This window comes from Cornus florida, unplaced genomic scaffold (genome assembly GCF_030987335.1).
Source record: "Cornus florida cultivar Cherokee Brave unplaced genomic scaffold, ASM3098733v1 CherokeeBrave_3.0.0_Hap2_Chr10, whole genome shotgun sequence".
Lineage (NCBI taxonomy): Eukaryota > Viridiplantae > Streptophyta > Magnoliopsida > Cornales > Cornaceae > Cornus > Cornus florida.
Genome location: NW_026775580.1, coordinates 96,665,269 through 96,679,037, shown reverse-complemented (window position 1 = coordinate 96,679,037; position 13,769 = coordinate 96,665,269). Strand labels below are relative to the sequence as shown.

Below are 13,769 nucleotides of genomic sequence, written 5' to 3'. Positions count from 1 at the left end.
ATAAGCTAGACGACAAAATCAGTCAACTGTTCCAGAAATATACTGCAGAGCCCATATATGAACCAGATACAAAATTACAAATCAGTCCAACCATTACAGATATATATTAAAATCAAATCAGTAAAAAATTAAAAGAGTAATCCTATTAAGTGCGTTTTACAACAATTAGGTTAGAAAATTTTAGAGATATGTGCAAATAGGAAAGTGAAGGTTAAAATAAATAAATAAAATAACGTTTTCTTACTCTTGAAAAAAAAAAAAAAAAAAATTCATAATATTGTGCAATTTGCAAATTTTTAATTTTTTTAATACATTGAGTTGGTGCAGATTGGAGCAGTTTTCACAGCAACTAAAAAAGAAAGATAATATCACAAAAATAAGAGGATTATATATAGGGATAAACATAAAAATATAAAAGGTTGTTGAAAGAAAGACATTAAGAAGAAAACAATAAAACAACGTGCACATCAAGAAGAAAAAAAGAACGGTGATTAGTTAGAATGTTTAGTTTTGAAATTTATCAAATACAACAATACATAGAAATTTTATGATCTTGGATATAGTGATTCATAAAAAAAATTAAATTATTTTTTATTTTTTAATTATTTTTTTAAAAAATTAATTATTTTTTATTTTTTAATTATTTTTTCACAAGGTTTCAAAATTTTTAATTTTTAAAATTATTTTTTAATTATTTGTTTTTTTAGAAGAAGTTTCTAGAGAGAGAAACTTAGAGAGAAGTGATTGATAAGAGATAAATTTAGAGAGAGAAAGGATGGTAAGTGAGAGAATTTTAGAGAGAAAAATGAGTTGAGTACAATATAGAATAGATTTATAGATGTGTGTTTTGTGTTTATTATGTGAAATATGGGTTGAATATGGTTAACCATATTTAACTCATGTTGACCTTCAAATTAAGTGGTTAAAAGTTACACAACCCATCTTGACCCTCAAATTAAATATAATTCATCCAGAACCATTAAAAAGCGGGCGAATATGGGCGGGTTGATGGTTCCTGACCCATTTTGTCACCCCTAATAAAATATAACAAGCTTTGCAAAAATAAATAAATAAATAGATAAAATAAAATATCGTTCTTAAAAAGGTTGGGCATAAAAAAATAAAAAAGCTTATAACAAATCGTTCTTACAACAAGGACGGACATAAAATAAAATAAAAAATAAAAAATCGTTCTTACAACTAGATTGGGCATAAAAAAATAGGTAAATTATACTTAGCTCCCTTAAGGTTTGAGCAAATTTCACATTAGTGGAGTATTTGAAATTTATTACTCCAACATCCCTTAAGACTATAAAAAGTCAATCATACCCTTATATGTAATATATTTTAATAATACAAAATATATTATAGAATCTAAAAATAATAATTTTCTATTTCATCTCTTTTCTTAGTTTCTCTTTCATATCCACCACGGTTATCCCCTTATGTAAATAAATAAATAAAAAATGAGTGCAGGGGCAACTTGATCATTTCCTAAATTTTTTTTACAAGTTGTGAAGGAGGGGGAGTTGTTGGGTACACCCAATCCTCAAGGTACGTCAAAGTATTAAATTTAAAAAAATTTACTTGTGTAATCTTTGTCCAAACTTCAGGAAAATTTGTACAATTTATCCTTTAAAAAAATTAATAATCATTATCAAAACAACTTTGGCTATTTTGATTGAATTTTTGTTTTAGTGCTCGGTTCCGCATCCTTGTTGGGCATTGTTTGTGAATTTAGGTAAAAGGTGCACACGGTTCAGTTCAGTCCGGTTCCCGGTTCCTTACAAATGGAACCGGAATCGTTGAGCTCTGGAACCGGACCGAACCGTCATTCACGGTTTGGTTCCATGGAACCGTTAACCAAGTTGACTATTTCAATTCCCAAAAGATATTCCTAAGCAAGCACACAGTTAGTTCATGCAATACGCCAGCTTGATTATTGCTAATTAATCAGAATATATAGCTTTGATGATCGAGTTGGAACGTACACATAAAAAATTGACAGAAATAAATAATACTGAAATGACATATTTCATCATCTTCCTGGTTAAAAATCATTAATAAGTAGTTGTATTTAGAGTAAAAAAATACGAATTGACCTGAGAAGATAAAGAACGATCCGACTGAATCCACAAATCAGAGTCGAGTCGGCGTCGTGAGACTGTGATCTGAGAAGACAGAGACCGATCCGATCAAATTCACGAATCAGAGGCTAGTCGGCGCCGCGAGACTGTGATATGAGAAGATAGGGACAAGTGAGTTAAGAACTTGAGATAGTGAGAGGCTTAGAGTCTCGAGAAGAGAGGAGAGGAGAGGAGATGACTGATGAGGGGAGGCGGAGTGAGTTTGAGAGGTCAGGTGAAAGTGTAAAACTAGTTTTAGATTTTGTGCTTTTAATTTTTATCGAGATTCAGAGTGAGTGAGTTTGTGATTTTAATTTGGGTTAATTATAATAACACCTGAAGTTTGTCATAATGATAACCATATACCTATTTTGAACAATGACATCCCCTCACATAAGACCCCAACAGTCAGCTACAAGATCTGACACATTGTGAAATGACTTTATTACCCTTTAACTTATTAGTTACCCAATTTAAATAATATAATTACAATTTTAACCTTCACACCCATCATTCCAGGCCACCACCACCCACCACCACCACTCCACAGCTCATATTAAGAGGGAATGAACACACGGATAAATATATGTGTGTGTGTGTATATATATATATATATATATATATATATATATAAATCATGTAATTTAATGGTAAAAGAATAAAAATCATATAATTGAATTAAGGAATTGGGTGCGTGTGTTTATGTATATATTATTTTGATAGTATGCATCTGTTTATGATTCCAATAGAGGTGGTTTAGAAAAGTAAAGATGAACTAATTACAATCCGGTGTTGAAGGATTGATGTAGACAAGGAAAGTTGAAAAATCATGTATATATATTAATATATACTAAAACAGTAAAAATCATGTAATTGAATTAAGGAATTGGGTGCGTGTGTTTATGTATATATTATTTTGATAGTATGCATCTGTTTATGATTCCAATAGAGGTGATTTAGAAAAGTAAAGGTGAACTAATTACAATCCGGTGTTGAAGGATTGATTTAGACAAGGAAAGTTGAAAAATCGGTTTGTGATTGTAATTGGGGTGTTGAAGGATTGATTTAGAAAAGGAAAGTTGGATAATTGTGTTTGTGTGTAATATATGTATTGATGTGTACATATATAGAGAGAGATTATCATGATTTTATAATTATTTTCTATATATACAGATAATATAAAATCTCTCACATAAATTTTTTTCTAAATAAATTCCTTTCTAAATAAATTCCTTTTTTAACTCTCCTTTTCTAAATAAATTCTTTTTCCCCTAAATAAATTCCTTTTTTCTTTCTATATAAGACCGATTGCCAACACACATACACAAATAATGCATACACAAATATACATACACAATGAAGGGCTGATAATAATCAATTAAGAATCTTGAAACACCGGGAAAGCATCGTCGACCCAAGTTTGAAGAAACAGAGGAGCAAAGAGAACAAACAGAGATGCAACCCTCTCGTCGCCACCTCCGCCGCGGTCCACGAAGCCATAAATCAATCTAATTTCTTCACAAAATCCTACAAACCCTAGTCCAATACAACTTCCATCGTAGCGATCCACTTCCTTCTCATACCACCCATAGCACAAATCAACCATGGTGGTGGTGAGAAAAAGAGATGTAGGGGTAGAATTAGCGTTTCATTTTTGCAGAACTTAGAGAGAGAGAACGGATGCATACGCCGTGTTTGGAAAAGAAAGAATGAATATCCTATAGGGTAAGGTTCACTGAAGGGCAAAAATGACTTTTCATGGGTTTTGATTTTTCACAATGAAAGGCAATTTATCTTTTTAAACATTTTAAGGATTGTTTGGATCAAAATTCTTACAGGGTCTCATTGCTCAAAAAATGCTTAACTTGTATATGATTGACATTATGACAAACCTCAATAGATGTCATTCTAATTAACCCTTTTAATTTTTATCTAAAGGCCCACAACTATAATTATATATAATATATGCTAGTTAGTGGTGCACGTGTCCTAACCATTTCCATAAGAGTACGATTAAGCCTTTCCATGGCGTGCCTGGCATAGTGTATTGAGCACAAATGTCTTTTCAAGGAATTTAGCAAACGGTTCAGGACATTGACCGTTTCATCATACTTCCCATAATATTCACCACCTCTATCTGACCTTACTATTTTCACTTTTTTATCTAGTTGCCTTTCAACCTCATTTATGTATACTTCAAGAGTGACTTGAGATTTTTCATGCAACAAATAGATATATCCATAGCGTGAAAAATCATCTATAAAGGTGATAAAATATTTTTCTCCACCAAAATAGCACATGTAAAAACTCTAATTCAATTTGTGTTAGACTTTAATCACAAATTATTATAAAATCCTAGATCTCAGAACTTCAATTAATTTTACATTCTTATAACGCACATGTAAAAACTCTAATTCAATTTGTGTTAGACTTTAATCACAAATTATCATAAAACCCTAAATCAGAAATTCCATAGTCTAGCAGTAGCAAACTCACTCACTACGAATCTCCATAAAAATTAAAAGCACAAAATCTATATTTTTATCTAAAGGCCCACAACACCATGACTTTTTATGGTGTTCTATATTATTTTGTATGTATAAACAATTTGCCTAATTCGTACTCAGGATTGTCTGAGGAAGAGTTGGATAGCCATACTGTTTGAAAAATCCAATAGACAATTGGGACAACAGTGATGATGATGAATTTGAATCAAACACCAACGATAAAATGAAAATGGAGAGGTTGACCAATCAAGAATCCTAATCCATATTAAGAGTTTGGATAAAAACAACCAAAAAAACCATTACAAAAAATGGATAACATATATACTTTTACCTATTAAGGCAGATTCTGTGAAAAGAAATGTTGCGTTTGTTCTAATCACATGAATTTATATGATAAATTATGATAGAATGAAAGATTGTTTGGTTTATGGTCTGTGTTATTGAGAGATGTCTCACTTTCAAATCGCACTCTTAATTTAAATAGTACGTATATTATGAGATCGATACAACATACTCTAAAAAAACATAAAAATAAAAAGTTATTCGCTTTAGATATTAGAACTTTTTAAAGTAATTTGCAATTAATGCAATTAAAATTATCAATTAATTATGGAAATATACTCTTTTTTTTCTTTAATTTTTGGGACAGTCCTAAATAAAAAAATAATAGCTATAAATAGAAAATATTTAAAATTAAGAAGGGCGTGCTTGAATTTTGCTACACAAAATCACAATTAATAATGTTAAATAATTTTCATTAATAGATATTTGAAAAAATAATAGGAGAGAGCCACACCTTGTGAAGAAATTATTACATAATTTCATCCAAATTATACTCATGCAAATAATTTTTTATTTTTATTTTTATCCGCATTGCTGTCTTACCAAAGATGCACAACACGTGATCATATAAACATGCAAAATTGAAACGGCACTTGCCCCACTAGGCCTTAGCTAGATTCGTCAGTGTCACTGTTGTCCAATCAATCATGGAGATAAATTTCTCGTATTTGAACTTATCCACCCGTAATAGTTCTCTGTTAGGTGAGTAGGTATTTTTGGTATGCTATACTACTGGAAATATAATAAATTAATAAATAAAAAGTGATCGTAAGTAATTTTTTAAGTGGTGGAATTCATTATATTACCGATTAATTAATTTTTTATTTATTTAATGACATGTCATATCCGTCTTATCTAGTATCTTACTGTTCAGTTAAGTGGAATGAAATTGATAGCCAAAAATAATACTATGAGAGACTAGAATAGCCACATGTGAGGTGTGTTCTACTTTCAGATAACAACAGTGTTCAAACTTTCCAAGATTTGGGATACCCACCTACCTGTCACGCCCGTGACATACCGCTCGAGAACCTCAATAAAACTGGTCAAACTTGGCTCCCTCACCTCACTTACATGTACCAAGGAGGAGAAGAGAGACTTTGAGAAGAAAAGAAATCAAGATTCCTTTCCGTACTACTACTGTTGTTTGGCTACAAGATGGCAGGAGGAGTTTTTGTTCAACGGGGTTCCAAACAGTACGAGGGCGGCGTCACCGCATTCGTGGTGATCACATGTATTGTTGCCGCCACCGGTGGTCTCATCTTTGGCTATGACATCGGAATATCTGGTTGGTATATACTTTTATTAATCAGTAAAGAAGGGTGCAACTTTTAATATTTACATAAAGCTTGTATAACACACACATATATATATTCACACACCTTACTCGAGCTTGAACTTTCAATCTCTCCTATGAGAAGTCTGAGGAAATACCATTCAAGTCAAATTTTCGGTGGTTCTCATGGTCATGTTTCTTTCCAAACTGAAGGGAAAAAAGTTTTTGAATTTACGTACGTTTTTTTTATTATTATTATGGTAAAGTTCTCATTAGCAACCTAGTTTAAGGCACTTTCACAACTGGGGATGTCAATCCATATCTGCAAGAAAAAAAAAAAAAATAAGATTGTTGAGACTAATCATGCTAAATGGTTAGATTTTTCCTTTAATAAGTTTTGGATACATGAAAATATATATAATTAAATATTTGATTTATAATTGATGTTTTGATAGTTATTAGTAATATGATTATGAACCATAAACGGATAAATTACATTTGATATGATATGTTATGCAGGAGGTGTAACATCCATGGATGAATTCCTGGAAAAGTTCTTCCCATCAGTGTACTTGAAGGAGAAAAATCTCTCTGGTCACCATTATAATCAGTACTGCAAATTTGATAGCCAGATACTTCAACTGTTCACCTCTTCACTTTACATAGCTGCACTCGTAGCTTCATTCGTTGCCTCCGAAACAACCAGGGTTTTCGGACGAAGGATCTCCATGCTTTTTGGAGGGATGGTGTTTCTTGCTGGCTCTCTGCTTAATGGTCTTGCCAAAAATGTAGCAATGCTCATCATTGGTCGTATATTGCTAGGTGTTGGTGTTGGATATGCCAACCAGGTAATAAAATCACACACACACACACACATATATATATGAGTAATGCTGCAAATAACGGTCAATTTTTTTTGTGTGATTCCAATGAATAATATCCAACAAAGGCCTCTTAAATTTAATTGTTGACACAGTCTGTGCCGGTGTATCTGTCAGAAATGGCACCAGCAAAAATAAGAGGTGCACTCAACATTGGCTTTTCAATGGCCATTACAATAGGGATTCTCATTGCGAACCTAGTGAACTATGGCACGTCCAAACTCAAGGGAGGCATTGGTTGGAGAATTTCCTTAGGTCTCGCGGGTGTCCCTGCTGTCGTGATGACACTCGGGGCTTACTTCCTGCCAGACACTCCCAATTCCCTCATAGAGCGAGGCGACAAGGACAAGGCAAGAGGGATGCTGCAGAAAATCAGAGGCGTTGAAAATGTTGACGCGGAGTTCCATGACTTGGTTGAGGCGAGCGAGACTTCAAAGCAAGTGAAACACCCCTGGAAGAACATCAGGCAACGGAGATATAGGCCTCAACTTGTCATGGTCCTCCTCATACCATTCTTCCAACAGCTCACCGGCATCAATGTCACCATGTTTTACGCTCCTGTTCTTTTCAAGACACTGGGACTTGGTAGTGATGCCTCCCTTATGAGTGCTGTCATAACTGGCATTGTTAATGTCTTTGCTACATTGCTGTCAATCTTGTGTGTCGATAAGTTCGGGAGAAGGGTATTGTTCATTCAAGGTGGCATTCAGATGCTCATTTGCCAGGTATCTATCTATTCTAAAAATTTATGTGAGCGAGGAGCCCTTACATAAAATTAATTGGATGTGTCTGCTGTCGGACTCCCTATTATTCTCTATAAATTAACATACATTGTTTCATTTTAGGTTGCTGTAGGAGCCATTATAGGCAAAGAGTTTGGAGTTGGTGGAGTAGGAAGCATCAGCAAAGCGGCTGGTGATCTTGCATTGGTGTTTATATGCTTATACGTGGCTGGATTCGCCTGGTCTTGGGGTGCATTGGGATGGTTGGTACCGAGTGAGATCTTTCCACTTGAGATTCGATCAGCTGGGCAGTCCATCAACGTCTCCATGAACATGTTCTTCACCTTCATCATAGCTCAGTGCTTCCTCTCCATGCTCTGCAACTTTAAGTTCGGCCTCTTCTTCTTCTTTGCCGGATTCGTGTTCATAATGACTGTTTTTGTCTACTTCTTCTTGCCTGAGACCAAGAACATCCCCATCGAAAACATGAACAGAGTGTGGAAGGCACATTGGTTCTGGGGAAAATATATCCCGGACGATGAGGTCGTCCCCAAAGAGATGTGTTAATTTTAGTTTTGGGTTTAAGTCCTCAATCAGGTTATTATATAACCGAGGAGAATCATGTCACATAGTTATGTGACACAAACCTACTTCAACACCGCAATTATGTAAGTGATTTTATTTACCGGAAATATATATATAGATATTGTACTCTTAAGCTTTACCTTTCTAATAGCAGCTTCTCCCCTGTACTCTTCAATTAGTCGAGGATTTGAGTCATGATCAATCTTTTACTTTACTGACTGTTAATTTTTCTTTGTATTCCTGATATCTAATCATATGTTCGTCTTCATCAAATTCGAACATATTCACTCTTGCACTCCAAAAAAACAGATCATCAGTACCATGTATTGTACCAATATGATGCAAGAGTATTATTAAAAGAAGAGGAGTAGAGAGCGTCTCATGTATTGTAATGAAATGATAAATTAATGTAAGAGTATTATTAACTTTTTAAGCTCAAAATCAGTCAAAATAACAATTGTATTTTATGATATTTAATTTACTTAAAACTCCAGAAGACGTCAATATAGTGTATAAACTAATGTTAAAGTTCTGTAAACATTGTCATTGTAAGTTGTACAATCTGTCCGTTAATCCGACATATCAAGAATTAGGTCTAACTCATGTACCACGCTAACTAGTTGGTTGCAAAATTGGGGGTGGGGGCACTTGCCCACTAAGCCTTTTTAGCTACCCCACTAAGCCGCCTTTTAGCTAGTTCCGTCTCTGCTGTCATCCAAACGAAAGTGGAGACTGATCATTGCATCTAATAATAAGATTCCAACCCACCAATCCTTGGCTTGGTTAGTTTGAATGAAATTGATAGCGAAAATAAATATTATTGGATGAGAATAAGAATAGCCACATACTAAGATGGCGATGGCGTGTTTTGTTTTTAACTAACTAACAAGTGTCGAGATTTCCCGAATTTTCTGGGCTACCTACCATTTCAAAACCTTGATAAAGTTCAATCACTTCATTTGAGATAAACCTAATCGCTAGGTCAGTGAGAGGAGAGGAAGGGAAACAAGATTTCCTCACTGAATGTAGCAAGGAAGAGAGACTTGAGAAGAAAAGAAATCAAAGGGTCTGTCATCAAAACAATAAAGCTTCAACTGTGAGATCTTTTGGTTTCTTGTCACCCTAGTTTGGCGCTACAATGGCAGGAGGAGGTGGTGTTGTTCAAAATGGTTCCAAAGAGTATGAGGGCCGTGTCACCGCATTCGTGGTGGTCACGTGTTTTGTTGCCGCCACCAGTGGTCTCATCTTCGGCTACGACATTGGAATCTCAGGTGGTTACTTATATATATATATATATATATATATATATATACAGATACATATATATGCCTTGGTTCTGTGATCATGTAGTTTAAAAAAAAAAAATTTGGTTTTGAATTCATGTAGTTTTTAACAGAGTTCTTCGTTAAACCCTATTACTTGTGCTTTTTTTTTCTTCCCTTTAATTAATATGTTTTGTCTACGTGAAAATTATAATAGAATGCTTGATTTATAGTGAATGCATGATTGTACATTCAATGTTATGCAGGAGGTGTGACATCCATGGATGAATTCTTGAGGAAGTTTTTCCCATCAGTGTACTTGAAGGAGAAAAATCTCTCTGGTCACCATTATAATCAGTACTGAAAATTTGAAAGTCAGATACTTCAACCATTCACCTCTTCGCTTTACATAGCTGCACTGATAGCTTCCATCTTTGCCTCTGCAACAACGAGGGTCTTCGGCCGGAGGGTCTCCATGCTTTTTGGAGGGACTGTGTTTCTTGCTGGCGCTATCCTTAATGGTCTTGCCAAAAATGTTGCAATGCGTATCGTTGGTCGTCTATTGCTAGGTGTTGGTGTTGGATCTGCTAATCAGGTAAACAATGATGGATTTTTTTTAAAAAAATAAATAATGTCCAACAAAAAACTCTTTAGTCTTGTTAAACCTAAATTTAGCCGATCATTGTTGACACAGTGTGTGCCGGTGTATCTATCAGAAATGGCACCAGCAAAAATTAGAGGTGCACTCAACATTGGCTGTTCAATGGCTATTACAGTCGGTCTTTTCATTGCCAACTTCGTGAACTATGGCACTTCCAAGCTCAAGGGAGGAAACGGTTGGAGAATTTCCTTAGGTCTCGCAGCTGTCCCTGCCATCGTGATGACACTGGGAGCTTTCTTCCTGCCAGACACTCCCAATTCCCTTATAGAGAGAGGCGAAAAGGACAAGGCAAGAGGGATGCTGCAGAAAATCAGAGGCACTGAACATGTTGACGCTGAGTTCCAAGACTTGGTTGAGGCGAGCGAGGCTGCAAAGCAAGTGAAACACCCCTGGAAGAACATCATGCAGCGGAGATATAGGCCTCAACTTGTCATGGTCCACCTCATACCGTTCTTCCAGCAACTCACCGGCATCAATGTCATCATGTTTTATGCTCCTGTTCTTTTCAAGACACTGGGCTTTGGTAACGATGCCTCCCTTTTGAGTGCTGTTATAACTGGCCTTATCAATGTATTTGCTACATTGTCGTCAATCTTCTGTGTCGACAAGTTTGGGAGAAGGGCATTGTTCCTTGAAGGTGGCATTCAGATGCTCATTTGCCAGGAATTTGTTCATCAATATGAAAATGATATTAATTTAACATTCATAATGTGTATGGTTGTGTATATTTGAATTGTTTCATTATAGATTGCTGTAGGAACCATTATAGGAAAAGTGTTTGGGTCGCTGGAGTAGGAAGCATCAGCAAAGGGTATGGCAATCTTGCATTGGTGCTTATATGCTTATACGTATCCGGGTTCGCATGGTCTTGGGGTGCATTGGGGTAGTTGGCACCGAGTGAAATCTGTCCACTTGAGATTCGATCGGCTGGGCAGTCCATCAACGTCTCCATGAACATGTTCTTCACCTTTGCCATAGCTCAGGCCTTCCTCTCCTTGCTCTGCACCATGAAGTTCGCTCTCTTCTTCTTCTTTGGCGGATTTGTGCTCATAATGACCGTTTTCGTCTACTTCTTCTTGCCCGAGACCAGGAACGTCCCCATTGAAGACATGAACAGAGTGTGGAAGGCACATTGGTTCTGGGGAAAATTTATCCCAGACGATGAGGTCACCAAATAGATTAAGTTCTAGTTTTGGTGTATGTCTAACAAGGTCCTCAACTAATCAGGTACAATAATTGAGGATAGGGCATGCACATCAAGCAAGGTCACGCATTATGTTCTTGTTCATTAGATTTTGCTCTCCTGTCCATAGATATACAAATAATGGAATCATGAAATGGAATTTATCTTTGGTTTTCTGGTGTTCGTTTTCAATGTTTTTTCACACAGTGTTCCTGTTGACCGTGCATATTACAGGACTAATTTCAACATGAAATAGAATACCATGCTCTATGTTGCTACTGTATAGAGAGTGCTCTACACACAGACTATCTAAGAGAACCAGAAGTGCCACAAACGTAGAAACTTTGATCAACTTATATGGCTTACATCTAGTTTTTCAATAATTTCACACTTGGAACAGCTAAAAATATACAAGCAGGATGGAATTACATACCATGTCGTAGATCGCAAGAATAGAACAAATGGAAAAGAACTTTTTCCTACTCACACATTTTCTCAGCCGTGTTGCAACTTGAAGAAGAGAACAACATTGCTGGTGAAGAAACTTCTAAAGAAACTATGTGACAGAGACCGACTCCAACACAGTATCAACGTACTCTTTGAGCTTTACCTTTGTAATAGCACCTTCTCTCCTGCTTTCTGGAACTTCTTGCCCATTTTTGAAGAGGATCAAAGTCGGCAAGCCATAAACCTTGTACTTTTCAATTAGTTGAGGATTCGAGTCATGATCAATCTTTACAACTATTAGTTTTTCTTTGTATTCCTGATGAATAATATAAATATCAGTTTTGGGGGAAAAATATAACTTCAAATACAGATTACTAAGTCATCTAATCCTATCATCTTCATCAAAATTCGAACATTTTCACTCTTGCTCTCAAAAAAATAAATCATCAGAATCAGAAGTTACAACGCTCTGATACATGACTGAAAAGCAAGGAAATGGGAAAGAAAGAAGCAGAAAAGAGAGAACTTCGTAATAATGCTCAACAGTCAATTGAAGAGTAGGTTAAAAAATTACAAAAGAAGAAGAGAAGTATTATAAATAAAGCACCAAAGGTAAGGGAATAATCTAGCCATAATTAAGTAGATTAAATATTTATTGGATTGTTACAAGCTCGTAAGGAATTTAAGTTTAATTCTCGACATGATTGAGTTAATTAGAGACTCGTACGTAAATGACATTGGATATGATTAAATTTCTAAGCAGTATTCTAATTCTACAATTTTGTAAAGACCATACAAGATAATTCTATGAATGCACACACATACATATGTATGTATGAAGAGATATATATATATATATATATATCTACTCAAAACAAGATATCAACTGTGTCAATTCTTAGAAAAATAATTCGAATTTCAGTATTACCTAAAATTGTAGAATTTCAGACTAAAAAACGTGAACGACAAACTGGAAAGCAAAACTAAGATGAACAATTTAACATATTCAATCCATAGAATCGTAGACCTTCATAAACACTGGAAAAAAATCTATTCTGAGGTACTAGAATAGTTTAACATGAAGTCTCATGGTACATAAACTCTCACTGACTTATTAAATATTGTGTAAATTAAAATTAATGCAATAAAACCCAATATTCGTTTAAATTACTTCTAAAATCAATGCAATCCTATGATTAATCACCCAATTGATCTGTTCGTTTATTGCAGAAACTGAAAAATGAATTTCAATTCAAATAGAAACTGAATTAGAGACCGAAAGAAATAGGGAATGATTCGAACCTGAGCAAGCCATTCAACGGCGGGAGAGATCAAACGGCAAGGACCACACCAATTGGCGACGAACTCAACGAGAACCGGACGATCAGACCTCAAAACAGTGTCCGAGAACTGGCTCTCGTTAATCTCCGTGACACCACAAGTTATTGCTGATTTGCGAAGTGCCGAAGACCGACGAAACCCTAACCCTAGTGTTCTTCGATTCTGAAGACACAACGATAGCCTCCTCTTCGGCGAAGCTGTGAAGCAACTCGTCTGGAATTTACAGGTCGATGTCACAGTAAGAACCGGAGAGACTGGTAATCTGACAAAAGTCATCGAACTGGAAACAATTGTCTCCATGTTGGAGCGATTGCGAGCGAGGTGAGAGAGAAAGAGAGTTGCAGAGCTTCAAAGCATTATCGTGAGAGAACTTTTGTGCTCAAAGTTCAAACTGATTGGAAGGACGAGAATGAATTGCGTAGACGAGGCCTTACCT

The 13,769-nt window shown here is 35.3% G+C and overlaps 3 protein-coding genes across 3 annotated transcripts; 2 read left to right on the top strand and 1 right to left on the bottom strand.

Moving 5' to 3' along the window:
- The first annotated feature begins 6,075 nt into the window (after nt 1–6,075).
- LOC132276097 (sugar transport protein 10-like) lies at nt 6,076–8,676 on the top strand. The gene is made up of 4 exons (XM_059777362.1): nt 6,076–6,263; nt 6,771–7,099; nt 7,228–7,857; nt 7,978–8,676. Exons 1-4 carry the CDS (start codon nt 6,134–6,136, stop codon nt 8,419–8,421), a joined length of 1,533 nt encoding a protein of 510 aa, XP_059633345.1. The 5' UTR covers nt 6,076–6,133; the 3' UTR covers nt 8,422–8,676.
- A 1,296-nt stretch (nt 8,677–9,972) lies between these two features.
- On the top strand, nt 9,973–11,776 carry LOC132276098 (sugar transport protein 11-like). Its single transcript, XM_059777363.1, has 2 exons — nt 9,973–10,296; nt 10,396–11,776. Exons 1-2 carry the CDS (start codon nt 10,177–10,179, stop codon nt 11,092–11,094), a joined length of 819 nt encoding a protein of 272 aa, XP_059633346.1. The 5' UTR covers nt 9,973–10,176; the 3' UTR covers nt 11,095–11,776.
- A 94-nt stretch (nt 11,777–11,870) lies between these two features.
- On the bottom strand, nt 11,871–13,769 carry LOC132276096 (thioredoxin X, chloroplastic-like). Its single transcript, XM_059777361.1, has 2 exons — nt 13,295–13,769; nt 11,871–12,308 (listed from the first exon to the last, which is right to left on the bottom strand). Exons 1-2 carry the CDS (start codon nt 13,631–13,633, stop codon nt 12,102–12,104), a joined length of 546 nt encoding a protein of 181 aa, XP_059633344.1. The 5' UTR covers nt 13,634–13,769; the 3' UTR covers nt 11,871–12,101.